General features: G+C 38.5%; 1 protein-coding gene across 2 annotated transcripts in view; it reads left to right on the top strand.

Moving 5' to 3' along the window:
- GRM3 (glutamate metabotropic receptor 3) overlaps positions 1-27,325 on the top strand; it is a 226,295-nt gene that overhangs the window by 104,834 nt on the left and 94,136 nt on the right. For both annotated transcript variants that reach the window (XM_054496688.1, XM_054496687.1), the window contains exon 2: positions 15,744-16,351. In XM_054496688.1, coding sequence (XP_054352663.1) covers positions 15,884-16,351 — 468 coding nt within the window. In that variant the 5' untranslated portion in view covers positions 15,744-15,883. The remainder of the gene's footprint in view (positions 1-15,743; positions 16,352-27,325) is intronic.

Here is a 27,325-nt window from a genome sequence, read left to right as displayed (position 1 = left end):
CACAAGTCCTATAAAGTGGCAGCCCTCCCATGGTGAAATGAGTTACTGGTAGGCTGTGAGAAGGATGCTTGGGTAGTTCAGCATCTACACTACTGAGATAATTTTGGCTACATTTCACAGGAATTGCAGTTCAGGGCTTTTGAAATTCCCCAAGGTTATTACCCCATATGTATGCTAAACAGCAAAGTGTAAATGTCTTGTGCAAAGCCACAAGTAAAAGAAACATCTGGACAGTGGATAGAATCAGCACCAAACACGGCCTTGATGAGAAGGCTAATGGATGCCAGATGTGGAAACAAATTCATGTTCAAAGGTCTCTCTCTAGGCAGGATCATTTCTAAGTGTCATGACCTAGAAGAAAAGTTCTCCTGAAACTAAAATGGAGCATGTATAGACTTCAGAAAAAAATATTTCTGAGGCAATAATAATTTAGGAATTTAAATTAAGCCAACACAAATATGTTCTAGGAAAGAGAAGCACCAGATAGACAAACAAGCTGCTGGAGGTGCCTAGACTGTCACATCTTCCTTACTGCTTTTCAGAGTCCTCTGAGACATTGAGACACAATTCTCAACAGATGGGAGTTATAAAAGGAGTTATCCCCAGTCAAAAACTGGGAATCAGATAATTCTATTCCACTACTCAGTAACTGAGGAGTCCTGAGCAAGTAGCACTTAAGTTTGCCCCTAAGCTAGTTTTACTCATCTATTTATAGCAGAAATCTTGGAAAGAGTAAATGAGCATATGGAAAGCAACTTGCATACAAGTTCAAAAAAATATTGGTTACTTTTCCCATTCAAGAATGAAGAAACTAGTGAAAAAGAAAGCTGAGGTTTATTGTAAAGTGATAAAAGGAGAAAATATATATTCATTAATTTAGTCAACAAATATTTATTGCACACCTAATATATGCCTGGCAATGCATTATACATCAAAAAGAAAGATCATGCTAATCTACACAGAATTGCTGCAGCTCACAAGTTTAGCTATGCTAACTAATTTACACAAAGCTTTCCAAGTATCTTGCACTACAGTTTACTTTGTGACCAATAGCATGCTTGTGTAATACAGACTATGACCAAATATGTAACACCAGTTTTCTCTAGAATAATGCAACTTGGACAAATCAAATGATGTAGGCTTTACTAGTTCTATGGGCTAACTAACTGAATTAGCTTGCCCAGACTTGGAAACATATGCTGTGTTAGGAATGAAAAGAAAAAGCATGAGGAGTTATCTTAGTGTTTCCTAGCCACTAAAAAATTGGGCCGTAAAAGGGAAAAGAAGTGAATGGATAAAATCATTGAAACTGGTGCTGCTAAGATGAAATTTAGAGTGACAAGAAATATTTGCATCTGTTCAAGTGACCACAGGTGAAGAATAAAAGTTTAGAGCAATATCTTAAATAGACTAAAGTAGATTAAAAAAAAAAGTGTGTGAAATCTGAATGGAAGAAGGTTGCAGCAATCAGAAACAAAGATCGATAAAAGACTGATGTTATCTAAAAATAGCAACAGAGAAAAGAAAGCCAAATTTGGAGCTACTGTGAGCAAAACAGCAACTAGGGCTTGGTGAAAGCTTGAGTACAGAGAAAAGAATGTATACCTAAAAGGTCAGGATAGGGAGGATAATTTAAACCGACTTTCAATACAATATTTGTGAACATTTTAAATATGAGAGTCCACTGCAACTAGAAATATAGGGCATAAGGAAAATAATAGAAGTGGATATATGAAATATATTCTCATGGCTGCCACCTATTGATATTTTAATCTTAGACCAGTGAGTTGATCTCTGCTGTCATCAATTTCCCTGTTGTCTGAAATGGCATCAGGTATCACCGTGGGCAAGATAGCTACATTCAACGGTTAACTGCATCTGGAAAGAGCAGTAGTAATCCGAAGCTCTTAAGCTCTGCCATGCAGTTTGCCCATCCAGTTGGAAATGGTAATCTATCCCAACCTTCCTGGTAGAAGCAACCAATTAACGGCAATGAAGGAAGAGTCTGTGGCCCTCTTCAGATGTGTCACACTGGAGTGTGCTGCCAAAATAAATTTGAATTATGTTTTGTTTAGCTGTTAATTGTTATCAGAGTCCCAACAAACTTCATTTACTGTATTTTGCAGAGATGCTGTCCTACTGCTCTTTGTATCTTTAGAACCTACAACAGGGCCTGGCACATAATAGACATAATAAGCAATTTTGTTTAAATCATTGAACAGAATTTTTTGAACAGTGGAACATAGTAAAACCACAGGATGATTTCATTCACTTTTCAGAAATCAAGCTGTGAAAGTAACAGTTGCCTGACTTAGAATCTTCTGATTGGAACTCACTCTTCACCTTTCTCTTCCCATGCAGCCTAAACTATAAAGTTGCAAGTTCCAAATGTCAGGCAGCGTGTCACTGGTAGTATTTGTCATTTACACCAAGACTCATGGTTTCTGCTTGTGTACAGAAAGGAAAACAAAGTGACTGGCTTGCTATTATAATGAGAAGGAGGCCTCTGCATGCCCATCACTCACTTGCAATGAGGTATGGCATCTCATCTTCCACTAGGACTTCTCACCAGGCATTAGAGGATTCTCTCATCAGAGTTAGTGCTGTTAGTAAGCCCACAGTTGCAAATTCATGTCAATACTCCTGTGACCAATTTGTTATATACTGTCATTTTTTAAAAATGCACAGCCACACTAGCCACTTTTTCACTTCAGCCCTGCTTTTTTTTATTTTAAATTTTCATTGAAGTGTAATATACATACAGAAAAATGCATGTCATAATTGCACAGCTTTATGACTTTTCACAAACTGAACACTCCTCCTGAAACAAAAATCTGGATCAAGAAACACAAATTTACCAGCACTTGAGAAACCCTCTCAGGCTTCCTACAAGTCAGTAACCTCTCACATTCACAAGAGTAAAATCTGTCCGACCTTACAATACCATAGATAACTTTGGTATGTTTAGGCTTTTATATAAACGGATTCATGCAATACGCACTCTTTCGTGCCTAGCTCTGCCTTTATTACTTGGGGAAATGGGCCCTTGTGTAACATACGCATGCCGTAATTTTATGCCCGTAATTTGAGTATAACACAAAGAAAGGAAAGCAAACCTAGAAGCTGTGTTATATGAAGGCTTTGTGTTATTCTTAGTCTTTTTAAAGCACAGGTAAAATCAGAATCAGTTTAAAAGTTGAAAGCTATACAAGAGATATGTTAGTCTTGTTAGTTGAAAATCTGTCTCAAATTTTATCTATGTGTTGGGAGCTTCCTACATCGAAATGTGTACAACAAGATAGTTGGGGTCCCTGAAACTCATGAAGGACAAGAGGGCAGACGACAGCCCAGACTTGCTGTCACAGGCACAGTAGTTGCCATGGAATTTAAAGACTAATAAGTGTTATAGAGGACCCAAACCCCCTATAACTAAGGCCTCTAATGTGATGGGATAGTGAAAATTAAGTCAGAAACAACTTGGACACCAGAATTTTAGGAAATATTCTTCTTTTGACATTAGGGGTCAGTTAATGTCCTAGTCCAGATTGACTCAGGGTAAGAGGTGCCCAGCCCCCTTCTAACAAAACTCAGTACAACAGGAGAGGATCAAGGGAGTAAGGATGCTAACATTTTCTGGAGAAACAATATATCAACTGAGTGTGAGCACATGTGTCCTTTTGAGGAGAAGGAGATGATCACTTTCCATCTTCTCCTGGCATATTATGGCATTTAGCACCCATAAACACTGAACAATCCAGAATTTACTGGACACCTTGGAACTTTGATTCCCTCATTGCATCATCCGCACAGCCAGCAATTCCCCAAGATCACACACCACCTTACACCTCAATGAGAAGAAAGGCAGAATGCTAGCTGATGGGGATCATTTGGAGAGTCCAGAACACCCCCAGTTTCATTAGAGTCATTGATAAATTATCCTCACTCCAACAATTTTAATAATAGCTAACAGTTATTGAGCTAATGTTATATTTTGTTTCATTAATCCTAAAAAAAAAACATGAAATAGGTATTGTTCTTGTCTTCATTTTACACATATATAAAATGAGACCCAAAGAGGTGGCCATGTGCTGACATCATGAAGTAGATACAAACATTTCACTAAAGAGGCCACACCCTAACACAGTGGCTTTCAAAATGTTTTTTTAACATGTCCCAGTAAGAAATTATTTTACATTGTAACCCAGAATAAATATTCATATACACATGCATACACACCAAAATGTTTTAGAAAATAATATTCACCCTTTCTACATAAATGCCTTATATTCATATTTTGATATTTTTATTATATTTTAAGCTCTTCTATTTCCTTTTAAAATGCTCACTGTGATTTGCTTATATGGATTATGACACTTGAATAGGTTGTGAAAATTTGATCTGCAGTTAGAAAAACTCTGATCTAAGGTACTATACCATATTGCCTTCCCAGTCAATTTCTATTTGATTTTCTAGGAATGGATTTTATAAGAGCATTGTTAAATTTACCACCAGTGGTGTGCTCGTAAATATTTAACAATCAAATCTTGGGAACTTATGGAGGGACTGATTTTTAGTGTTTGTTGATTTCTGTGATGTAAGCCAGCATTGTGCCACTGAACACAGCCTTGGGAAGAGATATGTGTAATTGGCTTTTGAGAGATCGTACCAGCCAACTACAGCATACTAATGATTGTCCACAAAATTTTCCAGCTAAGCAGAACTGAAAAAATATGTTCTAAGGTCACTTAAATGATAGGAGAGTTCCATTATGCCAGGTTTAACTTATCAATGGCATTTAATTGTCTATCTGATGAGATCAGGATTATTCTAAGTCTGAAATCTCATAGTATCTGATACACACGAGTTGACTTCTATTTGAGTATGGGGTTCATACATGCTATAACTTGAAGAACATCAATTAGGCCTTAATACTTTACTATCTGTACATAAAGGTATCTAAAATTCCATGATTAAAAATGTTTCTCTCTTTAATGTTTTAACCCTGTGTTTTGGGCCATTCAAAAATTTGATCATCCCTAAGTGGGTAACAAATTAACTTGCATTAATGTGCCAAAACTGGTGGTTTAATATATCAGATGACTTGATTGTGGTAAGAGAATTGAGAAGATGGGACTTCTGATAATAGCATAAAGAAAAGATGACTCTGGAGTCATTGAATTTCTGGAAAGAGTTGTCATTAACACAGTAGCACAGAGGGAGCCATCATGAAGCCTGTGGCCATCTGAGATGGCATCTATATGTAAGTGTATAAATGGGATAAAAGTTATGGGGTTAAATAAAATAATCTATGTAGAACATTAACCATAGTTTTAGCACATAGTAGGTGCCCAATAAATTTTATTATCTTTAATGTAAAGGGTATGGGAAAGACAGAGAGAGGCTATTTGGGAATCTTTTTGGGCAAAGTTATATAAAACCAATTTCAAACTGATTTCAGCAAAACCAAAAGGGAATTTATTGTCTCATGTTACTGGGAAATTTTAGCTGGATTAAGCAGCACGGGTCTCACTATATCCCCATTCCTTGGCTCTGCAATTCTCTGTGTTTATTCTCAGACAAGCATTTGTCTCATGGTGGTAAGATGCCCACCAGCAGCTCCCATACTTACAAGAGCTTACATGCATTCTTTTAAGCCACTCTACCAGAGAGAGGATGTTTTTCTCCTAGTGGTTCTGAAAAATGTTCTTAAATCATCTTGCTTGGCAATGATTTGGTGACAGGCTCATTCCTTAACCAACTGCAGTAGCCAGGGACACTTGACTCTTGTTAATCAGGTGTGTCATAAGCCACCCATCAATCCAGGAATGAATTCACCTCACTTTAGAAACATATGTGTTGGTTCCGAAAAGAAAACTGTGATGTAGTTTTCAAGAAAAAAAAAAAAAAAAAAGGAAATGGATGCTAATCTGTCAGACCAAAACGGAAAAATTCAGCTGTTTTAGCTGATTGGGATTTTGCTTAAAAGTGAAACTTTTCCCAAATGTTGAACATCTTATTCAGCAAGTCAATTCAGGTATGATATTCAAAAGGCTTAACAACTAGTATCAAGTTATCGAAATGGGCAGTAATCATAACCTTGGAAGTGGAAACTAAAGACCCTACTGTGCCAGAATCTAACACTTTAGTTGCTGGGTCATGAGGAAATTTGTGGGTTAAGGATGAGAGAGGGTAGGTGGAGATATGCTAGAGAGGGGACCAGAATAGCCAGGAAGATGGAGAAATGCTCAAAGGGCTTGGTAGGATTGGCTATACGCCAACTGGATGGAAATATTTAAATATTTTAACAACTGGTATGGCTGTACCAGTGTGTGCCAGCTGGGTTTAAGTCTTGACTAAATCTATTAGCAGCAATAAAATTAAAGAAAAATATTCTCTCAAATGCTACTTTCAGAAACATGGCTGTTGAATTATGGGGATGGCTCTTTTAGTAGAAGGCTCTAGAATGCCCAAAGGAGTTTCCAGCAAACAGGATATAGGATGAAGGCAAACATATATACACAGAGAGAAGTAAAATCAAACCATAAAATAAACAAAATGGTAGTGGAACTTTTCTCACTTTTTAAAAAAAATTGTGACAAATATAGCTTTTATGAAATTAAGCTAACAATATCTAATGTCTAGACTTACAGATTTTCTTCTATATTAACCCACATATTGACCATTTTGGTACTGTTCATTCCTTCTTGTAGGTTTGATTTTCCATCTGGTGTTGTTTCCTCTTACTTTGAAGTAATTCCTGTAGCATTTCTTTTTTTGTTTGTTTGTTTGTTTGTTTTTGTTTTTTGAGATGGAGTTTAACCTCTGTGCCCCCAGACTGGAGTGCAACGGCGCAATCTTTGCTCACTGCAACCTCCGCCTCCTGGGTTCAAGCGATTCTCCTGCATCAGCCTCCCAAGTAGCTGGGATTACAGGCACCCGCCACCAAGCCCAGCTAATTTTTGTATTTTTAGTAAAGATGGGGTTTCACCAGGTTGGCCAGGCTGGTCTCGAACTCCTGACCTCAAGTGATCCACCCACCTTGGCCTCCCAAAGTGCTGGGATTACAGACACGAGCCACAGTGCCTGGCCCTCCTCTAGCATTTCTGATTGTGTAAGTCTACTAATTATGAAATGTCTGTTCTAATTGCCTTTAAAAAGTCTTTATTTCACCTTCTTAAAGTATAGTTTAACTGGGTAGAGAATTCTGTGATGCTTGACCAATTTTTCCCCGGAACTTCAAAGAAGCCATTTCATTAAGTTATGGCTGTTATTTTTTCTGATAAGTCAGCTATCATTAATATTGTTGTTACATTACACATATGTGCTGCTTTATTCTGATTGTTTTCAAGGATTTTCCTTTACCTTTAGTTTGATCAATTTGGCTATGATTTAACTACATATGGTTTTATTTGTATTTATCCTGCTTGAGAATTGCTGAGCTCCTTGGTTTTGTAATCTTATGTTTATCACCAAATTTGGGGAATTTTTTGGCCATTACTTCAAGTATTTTCTTTCATTCATCTCTCCTTCTGAAACATTAATTTTACATGTGTTAGACTACTAAATATTGTCCAACTGGACACTGAAGATTTGTTGAATTTCTTTTCTATCTTTTTTCTCTCTGATTGGATTGGATAATTTCTTTTGGTTCATTTTCAAGTTTATTATTTTGCCTCTCCAATCTGTTGCCTCCTGCCATGAAATCTTTATTTTAAATATTGTACTTCTGAGTTCTAGAATCTCCATATAGTATTTTTATAGTTTCCCTTCTCTGCTGAGATTCCCCAACTATTCATTCATTTTGTTATGTTTTCGAACATATTTATAATAGTCCAAGTTCTTGTCTGTTAATTCCAATATGTGCACCATTTCAGGTCTTATTTCAAATAATGCTTCCTCTCTTTGCTCTGGGTGCTGTTTTTCTGTTTTCTTATATGTCAAGCAATTTATACTTACATGCTGGTTATTATAGAACATATATTTGTAGGCAGTCTGAATTATGTCATCTTTCTTTAAGAGTTTGAGTTTTGTCTTAACAGGCCCATAAATAAATACTGGTGGATCATTTTACTTTTGTTAGACTTAGTTTCATTCTCTATGAGGGCAGGTCTGTTTTATACTTAGTCCTATGACGTGACCCTACTTCCAAAGCTTGGCCTTTACTAATAGAGTACAGCCAGTCTTTCTAAGGTTTTAATAAAAAGCGCAAAGTGCCTAGTATGATCTCTGCACTCTGGCTGGCTTGGAACTCTAATATCTCTCAGATACGTCTGCCAGGCCTCACTGAGTCTCACCATGTGGATGACCACTCAGATCTGCCCACCAACTCCATGCAGCTCACTGCCCCACAAATAGCAACCACTTTAGCAGCTTAGAATTCTATTAAATAATCCCTGCCTCCTCAAGTCAGAAAGACTGCCACTGCTACATGGCAGGAAAGTGCCCTGTGCAGAATACTGGGGAATCTATGAGGTAACCATGGGGTTTCCCTCATGTGTTTTTTTTTTTTTTCTCTCAAAGATCATAGTTTGCTTCATATTTTTTCTCCAATTTTGTAGTTATTTTCAGCAGGAGGGTAAATCCAGTAACAGTCCAATATCTGTACCTGACTTCTCCTAGTAACCATATCATAGGAATGGTCACCAGGAATATGTGAATGATAGAAGTGATATTTTTGTAAAGATATGTGTGACATGTGTTCTGTTTTGTAGACTTGTTGGAGCAATAATGGTAACGTCTTACCAAATCCTAATTCTGTATTTATTACTACTGACTACCATCTTGAGCAATTTGCTTTACTCTTTCTCTCTCTCAGTCCCTCTCTCACTCTCTACTTAGCAATAGATGATATAATTATTTTTCACCAGGAAACAGAAGAGTTAATTCACTATGCAGAATACTCTGAAATAATACAAAAATGGACTGTATACATCTAGGAAATTATTAATAATAGCCACTTGATGGGTCATATTGCCAATCGGTAAAAATATCCTCCTAAAAATGGTATTCTTCCATTTCTGCTCCTTCACCATTTTGTCCAGAGCTAGAGAGAAAGCTTTTGACATACCCAGTTTCTACACTCGGTTTATGCTGACAAACCTGAAACTTCTATTAGACTTTGCAGCTTGGAAGAGGTAAAGGACAAAGGTGGATCACAGGGAATTTGGGGAGGCTCTAATTCAGAGGCTTTGTAATGAGGGTAAGGAACTTGAGGATGCTAAAGCAGCTGAAATGGCAACACACACATGTGCACATGCACACATACCATGAAAATACTGTGCACTTTGATGCTTAGGAAAATAAAGGTTTACTTTGAAGGGAAGTGAATAAATCTTCAATGTATTCTATACTGAGTCACTCAACAAAGTGAATACTATTGATGGGAAGTAAATTACCAGCAATCACCAAAGTTTAGGACAATCTGTTTGCCTACCTCATAAAATCATTTTCCTCTAAATTCAGAAGATAAAGAAAATAGGAGATGAATAGGAGATGTAATTTTTATTTTTTAATTTACCTGACTTAGTTTTTTTGGTCCAAGGTCGAATAGTGAAGTGGGCCTTTCTTCTTTTGGCCTCATCACCATCCGTTTCTCAGCTCCAACATGCCAACTGACAATGTCCCTCTCTTCAACATAGTTACCCAGGGTTCTTTGGTGTTTTCATTTAATCTATTAATAAAATAGGTTTATATAAGAGGGTCTTTCATTTCCCACGATTTGACCTAATGTTTTTGTTGTTTAAAATTTCACACACATTGTGGGATTTCAAACAGCCTTAAACTCAGAAAATTTGAAGGAAAGCAGAACTCTTCTCCCTAACTTTACACCTTAGTGCGTAAGCCTGGCCTCCTCTATTCTGCCCCGTCCTTCATGCTTTGAAGGAACTTAACCTGTCATTTGATGTATTGTTTTCCATTCTTCCTAATCCCTCTCAGACCAATAACATGTATTCTCATTCTTTTTTCTCTAAATGCTCTCAAAATTTCCAGTTTTAATTTATACTTTTCTTCCTGTAAAAAATCAACTGACAATTCAGCATCACAAAGTCAGATCAGAGATATTTGGGTCAAATTTATCTAGGGCCAAAGTTGAATTTTGTCCTAGTATAATGTCATTTTGAAAATGACAGATCTTTTTAGCGATCTTCATTATCTGAATGAAATTTCCAAATTATTTTTTCAATCTCCTGATCAATCTTTCTAAAACTTGCATGCTACTGGGAATTTATTATTTAACCAACTTTTGACAACTGTGTCTGAGGCACTGTGGAACATACAACAATATCCAGAGTATGCTCCTTGATATATAGTAGTTTACAAACTAATGGTAAAGTAAGAATAATTTTCAATTTAAAAACTTTGCAAATAAAACACAAGACAAAATATGATCCTCATGATAAACATAGCACAAAGTGTATGGGAATTTAGCAAATGAAGGAACCCCTTACAGTGGAGTAACAAGGAAGGCTACAAGGAAAAGAAATTTTAAGGTAGATCTACAAAAAATGATTGGGTTTGAAATGATGAGCTACTCATAATAGCTCCCTAAGACTTCTGGGGAAAAATACCCTTTTTCTCCAGTAAAAGAATTACAGTCATGTAATGGCATATCGCCTATTAAAAATGCCAATATAACTACAGACTCTGTTTGTTTACCCAACTGAAAATGGCAGTCTAAGAGCAAGGGCTATGCCTTTTGTTGCCTATAATACTGACAGCTGAAAAATTACAGAATCATAATCAAATTGCACATACTAGGACTAACCCTAACTTTGCTCCAGATTGATTGAGTGTGCAGGATTTGAGCACTCTCAGAAACCCTTCAGCAACTTAAGGATTTATTTCTGGGAAAGAGTATGTATGGTTTCTGGGATTTTATCTCCCAGATAGACCCTTTCCTTTCCCTGGATAAACTACTTTTGCATTGACTGAAAGTGCATTTCATTTCCGACACTGAGTCCCTCAGCAAAGAATAGACGAAAATACATATTAGCATATGCAGAGTACAGAAATGCTTTGAGTTCATATATTCCAGGGGTTATATTCACAGCAAACCTCTGAGATTCTATTAATGCATCAATTAATAAAACATTGGTGAGCAGGTTGCCTACAGAGAGGGCTACACATGCTTGTTTACAGTTGACACATCACTCATCATCCCTGAATGGAGAACTTTGACTGTAGAGATGCAATTCTCCAGCTGCATATGAATGTGCTTGCAGTAGGGAGCCTGTTTATCTGAGGAATGTGCTGCTGGCTGATTTGTAATGAAAAGAACCTGAAAAGAGGTGGTTGGTGCCCTTTCACACAATCCGATAAACTGTTACACAGAGATAACAGTGGCATTGAATTAAACATGTTTGTCTATTTTTCAATGTTACTTTTTTTTTTAACTTTCTTAGGGCTTCATTTTAAACAATGCTAATTGTCTCTGATTATGCATAGTGCTACAGTTTTAATCATTATAAGTTCTGCTATAAAGAAAAAGTAAATAAAAATACAAAGACAGTGTATTTAAACATTAATTGATTTTTGATTTGTAATTCTCTAAAATGACATTAAATGTTACTTAGATATGCCCTGTCACAGAGCTAAAAGGAAAAAATATTTTACATGACATTGTCATCCCCCAACTTATTTTTATGGTCTGTATATCTAATTTTTAAATTTATGTAACACATGTAGTATGAATAAATCAGTTTTTTAGTATAGCACTTAACAATTATCATGTTGAAGGAAACCAATGGTATACAAACTTTCAAGATTTTCACTAATGATGAAAATAGTTGGTAAAAACAGAGATGCATACTTTTCTATCACTCTTTATATAAAAATGTGTAAGCATTTAGAATGTTATTTGGCAGCAGGGATGATGTTCATTTGTTTACAACTAAAGTATATATCCTGGGTATCCAACTCATAGCCTAGTGCACACATAGTAGGTGTTGAATAAATATTTCATAAGTGAATGTGTCTCTGAGGCTTTGAGATAGAAGAACGTGCATATTCCTTATTTAGTATTCTCCTGACCAAAAACTTAAGCAGTAAATGTAGGTCAGTTCAGGTCTACATCTCTCCTGGCTTCCTAGATGCCAATCTCAGTTGCAATATTCAAGTACAAAGGCAGTATTTTTTCTTGCATAATACAAATTCATTACTATATTTCTACCTGTTGGTGACCCTACCATCAAAGAGTACAATAGGGGAAATGCATCTGATGTGACCAGGTAGGTAATGAAGCAAAAATAATGCATTTCTCTTATTTAATTCCCATTTCCCATACCGTAAATAAAATAGTAAAGAGTCATGTACAAACATAGACATCATGGATGTCTATATTCCTTCAAGAAACATTCATTGAATTATTTTACTATACCAGAACGTAAACAAAGAGAAATAAAACACAGTCCTTACCTGTGAAACAGGTAAACTGATAGACACTGTTGCTTTCTTTATAATTTTGGTTCATATAATTTTTATCTCTTTATGAATTTGGTAACAGACTCTATTAATCTGTTCCTTCCCTATTTGAAGGACAGGCCAAAGATCCAGTTTGGACATGAGAGACTATTACTTTCAGTTTAATGCAGTGTTTCATTTGAAGTCTTTTTTGGCTAAGAGCCCTTTCCCAACAGAGAATTAAGCTTTCTATAGACTATAAGGTAATCTTTACTCTTTGAGTAGCCAAACTTTCTTTACATTCAAAAGATGTCTACACTTTTTGCAAAGATACATGGTAAGCCTGTGTTGATGGCCTTCTTTTAATTAGCTATTCTGTTTTACTAGGCACATAAAACAATTATTTTGTAGAGAAATTTCTGCATCTTTATCATTAACGATAATGATCACGGTGTCTTTTGCCTTCTATGGCAGTTTTTCTTCAAAGGGAACTGCACGTAAAGATCAAACAGACAAGAAATTGATATGAAACAAAAAAATTCTACTACAGTATCAACTTTTAAAAAAAATTATTATTATTAGACTTTCTGGTGCCCTGTGGCAGATCTCCCAGGGAGGCTCTGAGTTAATACTGAGCATTTCAATGGCTGCTGCCATCAGTACTGAGATTCACACCTAAACAAACAGACAAAACATATCCCAGCTGACTCTGTGGCTCAGGAAAATAGCCCATCATTCGCTGCATGTGAAAGGAACAGAAAGCAAGCGGAAATCTGGGTTTTAAAGGGCACTGCTAATATGAAAAGGGAGAAATGTCAAAAATGTTGAAGTAAACACTGGACTAGCTCCTGTCTTGCTTGTTTCATTGAGTTTTTTTCTTCCTTGGCACCTGAAAAATTCTAAATGCTGTGCCATTTCATTAATTCTCAATGGACACACAAGAAAACAAATATAAATCAAAATAGCAATAGCAAACATTTCTTGAACAAACTGCAACAGGAATATAAAGCCAGAAGTCAACAATTTGATTGGGGAAGGGAGATAAGACAGAATACTTGATCTTTCCTGGTGGTAACTGTTGAGTCTTGAATTGGTAAGTGGCTATTTGCTGGAGAAATTGGTATAGAAGGACATTCTTGGCAAAAGGGAACAGCATGAGCAAAAGCAAGGGGTCATCAACACCCTAAACACCTACTGAGTGCACATAGTTCAATATATCTGCAGCTTAAGATCTGAAGGCAGAGGTAGGCCCATGCAGATGAGCATGGTGAGCAGTAAGGCTTTAGAGCTAGCCAGGGACAAGATCATAAAGCACTGAGAAGAGATTTATAATGAGTTAATTCTTAAACCTGTGGGCAAGGGAAACTCAGTATACATTGGTAGAAGATGGGCTACTCTGAATAGTAATTGAGATTATGCATTAGAGTGTCTTCCCCAATGAGACATCATTCAAATTGCTAACATTTGCTAATTTATCTGAGAGCACATGAATAGTGTGGCTTTTAGGCATCTTGATTGAGTCTTGGACCAGCTAGGAGAGCCCTTCCTTCATAAAACCCTTCCAACACACAATCATGCGTGAAAGTTGAAAAGCAGACAGGCATGCTCAACTGAACACACAAGGGCATGTGGCTGCAACCTGTCAGAAGAATGCTCCAGGAGCCTGATGCAGTCAGATCTCTCACTTGACTCTGAAAGTAATACATTCATCTTATCTAGGGGGATAGAAGTAAGCAGGCCGTGTGAATGTGCTGACCAAGTGTTTGCTCTAGTGCTAGAAAGCTGAGTGTCAAAGAATTCAACAGCAGGTACATAGGTTCATGTGTGCATGCAACTAGACTACACCACACCAGAGTTTTGGAAAGCTCTCTAGAAAGATCCCAGACTACTGTCCAAAGCATGATCCTCACAGCAAGGCTTTGCCTGATTCCCAGTAGATTCATACGTTCTAGCCTAGAATGTAAAAAGATGCTCAATTCACAGTAGCTAGAGTCCACTGTGTGCACCCCAGCACTAGCATTCATTGCACTACCTGAGATGTGAGGACAAAATGAGGAGTTGCCTCACTCTGGGTAGGGGAGGCAGCCACCAGCAATCACACTTGCCCCATCATCTATAGTTGTACAGGTTATACAACAAAAAGTTGAGAAATTGTGTACTGGTAAAGGGGGTATCTTTTTTTAATGCTCAAAACAGTGCTTTCGGGGGTGGTAGCAGCTCTCTGGGAATTTATTGCTAGGGTCTTGCTACGAATTACAAGAGCTCAGCATAGTGGGGATAAGGAAGAAGTGGTAGCTTTGGGAGATGTTAAGCGGTTTAGATTCTGCAGGGCATAGTGGCTAATTGAAAGACGGTAGCAGGGGGTGAAGTGGAGAAGACTCTAGGGTGCAGATTTCTGGCCTGAGAGCCTGGAAACAGAGAAGATCCATTCATAGACACGTAGACTTTGAGGTGTCTGACGGATGTGTGGGTAAAGCTGTTTAGCAGGCAGTTGACCTAAGAAGTATGGAGCTCATTTAAGTGGTAGCTGAAACTATGAAGATAGATGAGTTGGCCCAGGAAGAGGTAGTGGGAGGATGGGGGAAGCAAGGTGTTAAACAATGGAATTTGAGATGTTGTCAAGATGAAGCATGATAACAGAAACCTAGGAAGTTGTAATAGGTAGAGAATAGTCAAGATTTCAATTAAGGTCAAGTAAAATGAGAACTACAGTGAGTTTATAGTTTATTCAATTTAGAAACTAGTAGATAAGTAGCAGCTTTTTCCACAACCCTTTTGTTAGAGCAGTTGAGGCAGACTCTTAACCTCAATGGGCTAGGAGAGTTCATCTATTAAGGGAGGGACAAAGATGCAGTGGTAGAAATGCAGAAATGGTAGCAGAGTTCATTGTGTTTTGTTGTGTTTTAAATGGAAAGGGAAAGAGTCCATAAAAAAGGTAAGTTTACAAATGTAGCTTAAAGAGAAGGGATATAAACTCACATCCACATTGCTGCCCTAACAAAAACAAAGTAAATGACTCAGTAGAGAGAGTACTGGACTTGGCTTTAAAAAGAAAAAAAAAAAAAACTGGGGTCCAAACCCAATCTGCAGTAAGTACACTTTGTAAGGTCACCTCCTTGACCCTCTGTGTCCATTTCTGTGAGATGGGACCACTAGGAACTACATCATGGAGTGTGTAAGGATGGGGTGAGAATACCTGTGAGAGAGTGCCTGGTGCTGTGGTGTACTGTGTGTTTAGTAAATGGTTTTCTGAGTCATCCCATTAAAGGTCTGATTGGGCATGATCGATGTAATCACTGTCGCTTTCTTTACCATTTTTGTTCATATAATTTTTATCTCTTTAGGAATTTTGTGACAGGCTCTGTTAGTCTGTTCCTCCCTTATTTGAAGGACAGGCCAAAGATCCAGTTTGGAAATGAGAGAGGACTAGCATGACACATTGGCTCCACCATTGATATCTCCCAGAGGTACAGAAACAGGATTCATGAAGATGTTGACAAGACTCCAAGTTCTTACCTTAGCTTTGTTTTCAAAGGGATTTTTACTCTCTTTAGGGGACCATAACTTTCTAAGGAGAGAGATTAAAATAGAAGGTGACCTTGTTTTAGGGGGCCTGTTTCCTATTAATGAAAAAGGCACTGGAACTGAAGAATGTGGGCGAATCAATGAAGACCGAGGGATTCAACGCCTGGAAGCTATGTTGTTTGCTATTGATGAAATCAACAAAGATGATTACTTGCTACCAGGAGTGAAGTTGGGTGTTCACATTTTGGATACATGTTCAAGGGATACCTATGCATTGGAGCAATCACTGGAGTTTGTCAGGGCATCTTTGACAAAAGTGGATGAAGCTGAGTATATGTGTCCTGATGGATCCTATGCCATTCAAGAAAACATCCCACTTCTCATTGCAGGGGTCATTGGTGGCTCTTACAGCAGTGTTTCCATACAGGTAAGATTGGCTAATGCTATTGCTAAAAGGCTGTATCTCTTTGCTTTTATGTTTTGGGGGAACAAAAGGAAAATATCATAATAATGTCATCAATGGATTATATCAACAATGCAATTATTAATTTTTCTAGTTATAATTTGACAATATAGGTTTGCAGGCAGAAGATTTTTCTGCCAATGAAAATTGTTAGAAGCATATCAGGTAGCTATTGCAACATTAAACACTACCTCCAAAATTCAGTGGTTCAAATAAGAATATTATTTATTAGTTTACAAGTCTAAAGATCAGATGCTGTGAACTAATGGAGGCTGGGTTTCACTGGGGGCAGCTCTGCTCCAGGTTGTCTCTTATCCTCCTCCTGGAATCAATCATCTAGCCCAGGAAATGTTCTCTGAGTGATGGCAGAGGTGCAAGAGAATGCAAACTCAGCTGTACAAAGCTCTTTCAAGTTTCTGCTTGTTTCGCACCTGCTAACATCCCATTAGCCAAAGCAACTCACAGGGCTCAACCCAGAGTGAAGGAGCTGGTAAGTATGCCCTGCCCACAGGACAAGTGCTGCAGTTACACAACAGACTGTCAAGGTAAGATGAAATAATAATTTGAAGCCACTGATACAATCAAACACAGGAAGGCATAATGTCATGGAACTCCATTATTCCTGCTAATTTTTACTAAAGCATTTTTTTGTTCAGAGATAAAATATTAATAAAATTTCTCAGGATATAAACCTAAAAATGTATGCAGAGAAGCCAGAGGATTACTACCATTTAAAAAAAAAAGGAAACATTTAACACATAACTTAAACTAGATATAAAGCTAATAATTGGCTGTCATAATTTTGTTAGGAAAGAAGAAATATACAAACTCTTGCAATCCTTACTTATAAGGTTACTAAATTTTATAGAAGTAAATAAGTGAGAAATCATCTAGCTCAACTTTGTCATTTTCCCAATCCCCAGAAAGATTGGTTTCATGAAAACTCCCACTGGTAGAAAGCACAAGAACTAGAACTCAGATAGACCTTTTGTACTTCTGTGTTCTTTTAATTACCCCATGTGATATTTATATGTCACTTTAAGTTTAGTATTTTTTCTGATTAGAGCATTAATGTCACAGTAATAAAAGTCATACACTTTGCCTCCCACCAAATTACTATAATCAAAGCCCCAAACACTAAAAGAAACTATACTACACTCATGTTGTCTTTTTATGTCATGAACCACTTAAATTGGCTATATTTGCATTGGAATATAATAACCTTCTTTCTCTATCTCATATTTGTGGCACCTAAAATTCTAGGTACAGGCCAGGTGCTGTGGCTCATGCCTGTAATCTCAGCACTTTGGGAGGCTGAGGCAGGCAGATCACCTGAGGTCAGGAGCTTGAGACTAGCCTGGCCAACATGGTGAAACCCTGTCTCTACCAAAAATACAAAACATTAGCAGGGCACAGTGGGACACACCTGTGTTCCCAGCTACTCGGGAGGCTGAGGCAGGAGAATCACTTGAACCCAGGGGGCGGAGATTGCAGTGAGCCAAGATCAGGCCACTGCCCTCTAGCCTGGAGCAACTGAGCAAGACTTCATCTCAAAAAAAAAAAAAAGTAAGTAATAATAAATACATAGATAGATACATAAAATAAAATTCTAGGTATAATTCTGTGTGGTTCTCTATGAGCTATTAGAAATTTATTTCCTTCTTCAGATTACACCATCACGTTATGAGTAATTAGGATAACTGGTTTTAAATAAACACCCTTCGGTTTCACTAGATGGATAGAAAATATTGCACATATGAAAGCACGTCATGTTAATTTTGCCACTCTTTCTATACTTGGATCAAGAGAGATGAAAAATGCTATTTTATTTGAGAAAAGAGTATCGGTCATACTTCATATATATATAAATGAAGTATTAAAGATTTCATATATGTATATATATTGTCTGTCATACTTCAATCATAATTTCCAGATGAATGCCAGTCATTTCACAAATTTACATTATGTCTAATATTACCACTAGTAAGGGCTTATATATATGTGTTTTTTCTCACCTTAGTTTCTCTTAGTGCAATAAATGGTACTCTACAGCAGATGTGTAAATATCCCACTTATCCAAAGTCATTGAGAAACTGTGCCCTGCAAATGGCCTTTTTACAATCTAATTTTACTCTTTTACTACCTATGTACTTCCTGGAAGAAGTCAGACTAGTTTAGAGGAAAAAATGCGGGCTACTAAAACCCTGTACTACTTAGTTCTGAAGGGCAGAAGCCACTTCTTACTCATTGAAAGACCTATCTCATTAGATTTTTTTCATTTATCTGGTCAATATCACCATAAAGTCACAAATGTTGATAAGGTTCTTATCTTCACAGCATAAATAAAAAACCCAAAACTATCATGCTATAGTGGAAACAGTATAGATTTTGGCATCAGAAAGACCTGCGTTTGAATTCCAACTACACCATTTTCTGGTTAATCTGTAAAATGAAGAAAATATCATCTACCTCAAAAAGTTGGAGAGAAGATAAATTAAGAAAATCTGTGGAAAATGCCTCACCAAAAACTGACAGATTCAATAAATGGTAACCTTATGTCCCTAAAATTATAGGAAAGGTCAGTGGAAAGCCATATCAAAAGCTAATTATGTGGACTTCTCTGGTGCCCAAGCAGTCCCATAAAGTCATTGCTGGTTTCCCACATGGTTAATCAGCAAGTCAGTTTGTATTAAGCTCCTACTGTGTGCACTGCACTGTGACAGGAGTTAGAGCAAACACTAAAGTCATATAGAACACAGCCCTGATCTCAAGAAACTTAAAATCTGGCTATGAGTACAATGTGCTCTGAAATAACAGTAACTATAATTCAGAATATGTTCATGTAGCTCACAAAGTAAGAAATGACCTTTAGAAAGGTTTTGAGGATGAGTAAGAATGAAAGTTGCATTGGAGAAGGCTAACAGGGTGACAGTGTAAATGAGATGCTGGATCTGAAGAGGCCAATCAGAAAACTGTGGGAGACGTCCATGTACAAGGGGATAAAGGCCTTGACATGAATAAGAAGGAACAGGAGAGAAGGCTCCATTCCCTCCTCCATGGCTCCAACATTTCCTGACTAGTCAGACTCTGATTAGGCCACAGACTCGTCCAGGCCAAGTCAAGCCAGGAGTTGGAGCAATTAGCCTATACACCGACCCCCAGGCACCCTTCCAAGGAACCCTTCAATACAGGGTCCTGTATTCAGCAAGGCATCACGAATAATAAGAGTTGTTAGGTGGCTGTTATGTAGCTAAGAATTAAAGTGTATTATTCCTTTGAAACATATATGTCCTTTAATAAGAATTCTAAAAAATATAGTCAGTGGTAATCCAAAGCCATAAACTCCTAATGGTGAATTTAAGGCCCTCTTTTACACTAATGAGGGAAACATTTTTGGAGAGAAGATTTATCAGGGTAGCTCTGATACTCACATGCTCCTGCTCCAGTGACTGATTCTGGTCATACACCTGGTGTGTGGTAACCGTGGTGACAGTGTGCAGCCTGTAGCATTGCCATCCATTTTTAACTACTTTTGACTTCCTGCATATGTACTGGAAATTGTCTTTTCTTGAACTGAGCCGGGGGAAAAAAGAGGGTGGAAGAAATAAATGAGTATGAACCTGTCACATAATTTTAAAAATTCCTGCCGTCTGATTATAACATCTAGTCCCAAACCAGAGCTCAGGGGTTTTCCGTTACAAATTGCCTGTTGAGAGAGAACTTTAGAGAATGACAGCATTTTGTGCATCTTCCCTTTTGCAGTTGGGTCAGTTTAGACATTGCAATCCCCCCATTTGGGCCTGGATTCCTTTCTCTGCTGAATTGCTTCAGGAGGTGCTTTCTCTCCAGCTTCCTCTTCTTTTCTTATCTTCTCACTAAAGGATAGAAATTTTCCGGAACGCAGCATAGGAGATATGCCCTGCTGTGTTAGTTCATACAATAGACAGTGTTTGCTGATAGGAAAACTGCATGGAGGAGAATTCTTAATGACTTGCTGGGTTAAGCTGTATCACCATTGATGAAGAAACTGGATAATTATTTTCCCAATGCTCTTATTAAGTACAACAAGCCAGTCTGCGGTGGTCCCTTTTATAAAACAACAGTATTGATTTCTTAATTCAGTAATCAATGAAAGCTAACATCAAAATCCTTCTATATTAGCAAATATATGTGGGAGTCTATTCACCCTCCCTGGTGAATAAATTTCTTTCAAAGCATTTTTTTTCTTTCTTTTATTATTATTATTATTATTATACTTTAGGTTTTATGCTACATGTGCGCAATGTGCAGGTAAGTTACATATGTATACATGTGCCATGCTGGTGCGCTGCACCCACCAACTCGTCATCTAGCATTAGGTATATCTCTCAAAGCTATCCCTCCCCACTCCCCCCACCCCACAACAGTCCCCGAAGTGTGATGTTCCCCTTCCTGTGTCCATGTGTTCCCATTGTTCAATTCCCACCTATGAGTGAGAATATGCGGTGTTTGGTTTTTTGTTCTTGTGATAGTTTACTGAGAATGATGATTTCCAATTTCATCCATGTCCCTACAAAGGACATGAACTCATCATTTTTTATGGCTGCATAGTATTCCATGGTGTATATGTGCCACATTTTCTTAATCCAGTCTATCATTGTTGGACATTTGGGTTGGTTCCAAGTCTTTGCTATTGTGAATAATGCTGCAATAAACATATGTGTGCATGTGTCTGTATAGCAGCATGATTTATAGTCCTTTGGGTATATACCCAGTAATGGGATGGCTGGGTCGAATGGAATTTCCAGTTCTAGATCCCTGAGGAATCGCCACACTGACTTCCACAAGGGTTGAACTAGTTTACAATCCCACCAACAGTGTAAAAGTGTTCCTATTTCTCCACATCCTCTCCAGCACCTGTTGTTTCCTGACTTTTTAATGATTGCCATTCTAACTGGTGTGAGATGGTATCTCATTGTGGTTTTGATTTGCATTTCTCTGATGGCCAGTGATGGTGAGCATTTTTTTTCATGTGTTTTTGGGCTGCATAAATGTCTTCTTTTGAGAAGTGTCTGTTCATGTCCTTCGCCCACTTTTTGATGGGGTTGTTTGTTTTTTTCTTGTAAATATGTTGGAGTTCATTGTAGATTCTGGATATTAGCCCTTTGTCAGATGAGTAGGTTGCGAAAATTTTCTCCCGTTTTGTAGGTTGCCTGTTCACTCTGATGGTAGTTTCCTTTGCTGTGCAGAAGCTCTTGAGTTTAATTAGATCCCATTTGTCAATTTTGGCTTTTGTTGCCATTGCTTTTGCTGTTTTAGACATGAAGTCCTTGCCCATGCCTATGTCCTGAATGGTAATGCCTAGGTTTTCTTCTAGGGTTTTTATGGTTAAGGTCTAACATTTAAGTCTTTAATCCATCTTGAATTGATTTTTGTATAAGGTGTAAGGAAGGGATCCAGTTTCAGCTTACTACATATGGCTAGCCAGTTTTCCCAGCACCATTTATTAAATAGGGACTCCTTTCCCCATTTCTTGTTTTTGTCAGGTTTGTCAAAGATCAGATACTTGTAGATATGTGGCATTATTTCTGACGGCTCTGTTCTGTTCCATTGATCTATATCTCTGTTTTGGTACCAGTACCATGCTGTTTTGGTTACTGTAGCCTTGTAGTATAGTTTGAAGTCAGGTAGCGTGATGCCTCCAGCTTTGTTCTTTTGGCTTAGGATTGACTTGGCAATGCGGGCTCTTTTTTGGTTCCATATGAACTTTAAAGTAGTTTTTTCCAATTCTGTGAAGAAAGTCATTGGTAGCCTGATGGGGATGGCATTGAATCTGTAAATTACCTTGGGAAGGATGGCCATTTTCATGATATTGATTCTTCCTACCCATGAGCATGGAATGTTCTTCCATTTGTTTGTATCCTCTTTTATTTCCTTGAGCAGTGGTTTGTAGTTCTCCTTGAAGAGGTCTTTCACATCCCTTGTAAGTTGGATTCCTAGGTATTTTATTCTCTTTGAAGCAATTGTGAATGGGAGTTCACTCATGATTTGGCTCTCTGTCTGTCTGTTATTGATGTATAAGAATGCTTGTGATTTTTGCACATTGATTTTGTATCCTGAGACTTTGCTGAAGTTGCTTATCAGCTTAAGGAGATTTTGGGCTGAGACAATGGGGTTTTCTAGATATACTATCATGTCATCTGCAAACAGGGACAATTTGACTTCCTCTTTTCCTAATTGAATACCCTTGATTTCCTTCTCCTGCCTAATTGCCCTGGCCAGAACTTCCAACACTATGTTGAATAGAAGTGGTGAGAGAGGGCATCCCTGTCTTGTGCCAGTTTTCAAAGGGAATGCTTCCAGTTTTTGCCCATTCAGTATGATATTGGCTGTGGGTTTGTCATAGACAGCTCTTATTATTTTGAGATATGTCCCATCAATTCCTAATTTATTGAGAGTTTTTAGCATGAAGGGTTGTTGAATTTTGTCAAAGGCCTTTTCTGCATCTATTGAGATAATCATGTGGTTTTTGTCTTTGGTTCTGTTTATATGCTGGATTACATTTATTGATTTGCGTATATTGAACCAGCCTTGCATCCCAGGGATGAAGCCCACTTGATCATGGTGGATAAGCTTTTTGATGTGCTGCTGGATTCTGTTTGCTAGTATTTTATTGAGGATTTTTGCATCCATGTTCATCAAGGATATTGGTCTAAAATTCTCTTTTTTTATTGTGTCTCTGCCAGGCTTTGGTATCAGGATGATGCTGGCCTCATAAAATGAGTTAGGGAGGATTCCCTCTTTTTCTATTGATTGGAATAGTTTCAGAAGGAATGGTACCAGCTCATCCTTGTACCTCTGGTAGAATTCGGCTGTGAACCCATCTGGTCCTGGACTTTTTTTGGTTGGTAAGCTATTGATTATTGCCACAATTTCAGCTCCTGCTATTGGTCTATTCAGAGATTCAACTTCTTCCGGTTTAGTCTTGGGAGGGTGTATGTGTCCAGGAATTTATCCATTTCTTCTAGATTTTCTAGTTTATTTGCATAGAGGTGTTTGTAATATTCTCTGATGGTAGTTTGTATTTCTGTGGGATCGGTGGTGATATCCCCTTTATCATTTTTTATTGCATCTATTTGATTCTTCTCTCTTTTTTTCTTTATTAATCTTGCTAGCGGTCTATCAATTTTGTTGATCCTTTCAAAAAACCAGCTCCTGGATTCATTTATTTTTTGAAGGGTTTTTTGTGTCTCTATTTCCTTCAGTTCTGCTCTGATTTTAGTTATTTCTTGCCTTCTGCTAGCTTTTGAATGTGTTTGCTCTTGCTTTTCTAGTTCTTTTAATTGTGATGTTAGGGTGTCAATTTTGGATCTTTCCTGCTTTCTCTTGTGGGCATTTAGTGCTATAAATTTCCCTCTACACACTGCTTTGAATGCATCCCAGAGATTCTGGTATGTTGTGTCTTGGTTCTTGTTGGTTTCAAAGAACATCTTTATTTCTGCCTTCATTTCATTATGTACCCAGTAGTCATTCAGGAGCAGGTTGTTCAGTTTCCACGTAGTTGAGCGGTTTTGAGTGAGATTCTTAATCCTGAGTTCTAGCTTGATTGCACTGTGATCTGAGAGACAGTTTGTTACAATTTCTGTTCTTTTACATTTATTGAGGAGAGCTTTACTTCCAAGGATATGGTCAATTTTGGAATAGGTGTGGTGTGGTGCTGAAAAAAATGTATATTCTGTTGATTTGGGGTGGAGAGTTCTGTAGATGTCTATTAGGTCCACTTGGTGCAGAGCTGAGTTCAATTCCTGGGTATCCTTGTTGACTTTCTGTCTCGTTGATCTGTCTAATGTTGACAGTGGGGTGTTAAAGTCTCCCATTATTAATGTGTGGGAGTCTAAGTCTCTTTGTAGGTCACTCAGGACTTGCTTTATGAATCTGGGTGCTCCTGTATTGGGTGCATATATATTTAGGATAGTTAGCTCTTCTTGTTGAATTAATCCCTTTACCATTATGTAATGGCCTTGTCTCTTTTGATCTTTGTTGGTTTAAAGTCTGTTTTATCAGAGACTAGGATTGCAACCCCTGGCTTTTTTTGTTTTCCATTTGCTTGGTAGATCTTCCTCCATCCTTTTATTTTGAGCCTATGTGTGTCTCTGCACGTGAGATGGGTTTCCTGAATACAGCACACTGATGGGTCTTGAGTCTTTATCCAATTTGCCAGTCTGTGTCTTTTAATTGGAGCATTTAGTCCATTTACATTTAAAGTTAATATTGTTATGTGTGAATTTGATCCTGTCATTATGATGTTAGCTGGATATTTTGCTCGTTAGTTGATGCAGTCTCTTCCTAGTCTCGATGGTCTTTACATTTCGGTATGATTTTGCAGTGGCTGGTACCGGTTGTGCCTTTCCATGTTTAGCGCTTCCTTCAGGAGCTCTTTTAGGGCAGGCCTGGTGGTGACAAAATCTCTCAGCATTTGCTTGTCCGTAAAGTATTTTATTTCTCCTTCACTTATGAAGCTTAGTCTGGCAGGATATGAAATTCTGGGTTGAAAATTCTTTTCTTTAAGAATGTTGAATATTGGCCCCCACTCTCTTCTGGCTTGTAGGGTTTCTGCCGAGAGATCCGCTGTTAGTCTGATGGGCTTCCCTTTGATGGTAACCCGACCTTTCTCTCTGGCTGCCCTTAACATTTTTTCCTTCATTTCAACTTTGGTGTATCTGACAATTATGTGTCTTGGAGTTGCTCTTCTCGAGGAGTATCTTTGTGGTGCTCTCTGTATTTCCTGAATCTGAATGTTGGCCTGCCTTGCTAGATTGGGGAAGTTCTCCTGGATAATATCCTGCAGAGTGTTTTCCAACTTGTTTCCATTCTCCCCATCACTTTCAGGTACACCAATCAGACATAGATTTGGTCTTTTCACATAGTCCCACATTTCTTGGAGGCTTTGCTCGTTTCTTTTTATTCTTTTTTCTCTAAACTTCCCTTCTCGCTTCATTTCATTCATTTCATCTTCCAGGGCTGATACCCTTTCTTCCATTTGATCGCATCGGCTCCTGAGGCTTCTGCATTCTTCACGTAGTTCTCGAGCCTTGGTTTTCAGCTCCATCAGCTCCTTTAAGCACTTCTCTGTATTGGTTATTCTAGTTATACATTCTTCTAAATTTTTTTCAAAGTTTTCAACTTCTTTGCCTTTGGTTTGAATATCCTCCCGTAGCTCGGAGTAAATTGATCGTCTGAAGCCTTCTTCTCTCAGCTCGTCAAAGTCATTCTCCGTCCAGCTTTGTTCCGTTGCTGGTGAGGAACTGCGTTCCTTTGGAGGAGGAGAGGTACTCTGGTTTTTAGAGTTTCCAGTTTTTCTGCTCTGTTTTTTCCCCATCTTTGTGGTTTTATCTACTTTTGGTCTTTGATGATGGTGATGTACAGATGGGTTTTTGGTGTGGATGTCCTTTCTGTTAGTTTTCCTTCTAACAGACAGAACCCTCAGCTGCAGGTCTGTTGGAGTACCTGGCCGGCCATGTGAGGTGTCAGTCTGCCCCTGCTGGGGGGTGCCTCCCAGTTAGGCTGCTCAGGGGTCAGGGGTCAGGGACCCACTTGAGGAGGCAGTCAGCCCGTTCTCAGATCTCCAGCTGCGTGCTGGGAGAACCACTGCTCTCCTCACAGCTGTCAGACAGGGACATTTAAGTCTGCAGAGGTTACTGCTGTCTTTTTGTTTGTCTGTGCCCTGCCCCCAGAGGTGGAGCCTACAGAGGCAGGCAGGCCTCCTTGAGCTGTGGTGGGCTCCACCCAGTTCAAGCTTCCAGGCTGCTTTGTTTACCTAAGCGAGCCTGGGCAATGGCGGGCGCCCCTCCCCCAGCCTCGCTGCCGACTTGCTGTTTGATCTCAGACTGCTGTGCTAGCAATCAGCGAGACTCCGTGGGCGTAGGACCCTCTGAGCCAGGTGCGGGCTATACTCTCCTGGGGCACCGTTTCCTAAGCCCGTCGGAAAAGCACAGTATGCGGGTGGGAGTGGCCCGATTTTCCAGGTGCCGTCTGTCACCCCTGGAAGGGGAACTCCCTGACCCCTTGCGCTTCCCGAGTGAGGTAATGCCTCGCCCCTGCTTCGGCTGGCGCACGGTGCGCTCACCCACTGACCTGCGCCCACTGTCTGGCACTCCCTAGTGAGATGAACACGGTACCTCAGATGGAAATGCAGAAATCACCCGTCTTCTGCGTCGCTCGCGCTGGGAGCTGTAGACCGGAGCTGTTCCTATTCGGCCATCTTGGCTCCTCCTCTCAAAGCATTTTTAAGACTGTATCCTGCTCTTCTCCATAAGCCTGCAATCCACCCACTTCAGGGAAAACAGTATTTATATTTATTCAAGAAGAGAATCAAGTTGGTTGCTGTTAGGCAATTGTCTACATGGTACTTGTTTTGAAACAATGATAATGCTTGTGCTTTTTGAATAGATTGTAGTTAACTGCTAAGTTGTTCAATCAAAAATATTCCTTGAAATGATCTTCACTCTTTCCAGAGAACACATCATTTCTTCAGTTTTTCTTGCCTAGATGGAGCAAATTTTAATTAGAACATAGCAGATATAAGTTGACCCAGTTATTGTTTTGTCCCTGAGTGTTAAAGTGACTTCAGGAACAAATGAAGATTTGGCTTAGATGGCATGTAAAAGTTAAGCTCATAGAAAGGGCAGAAGAGAGCCTTGAAAGGACTTTCCTATCTCTTTCCCATCCCTGGTATAGAAATTTTCCAGAATTTCTAGCACTATCCACATCCCAGGAACACTCCAACTCAGGAGATGGTTACTATCACATAGTGTATCATGACATGACATGCATTGTTCACATTGTATCCCTGAGAGGAATAACTCCTGAAATTAAATCCCTTGCAGTAAATTTCATAGGTTTTAGCTATATGGGGAAGAGGGAAGAGCATATAAAAACATCCCTCTATTATACCCCCTT

The sequence above is a fragment of the Pongo pygmaeus genome, chromosome 6, assembly GCF_028885625.2.
Source record: "Pongo pygmaeus isolate AG05252 chromosome 6, NHGRI_mPonPyg2-v2.0_pri, whole genome shotgun sequence".
NCBI classification, from domain to species: domain Eukaryota; kingdom Metazoa; phylum Chordata; class Mammalia; order Primates; family Hominidae; genus Pongo; species Pongo pygmaeus.
Note: the sequence above shows the minus strand (reverse complement) of the source record. Positions and strands in the feature narration are given on the sequence as shown.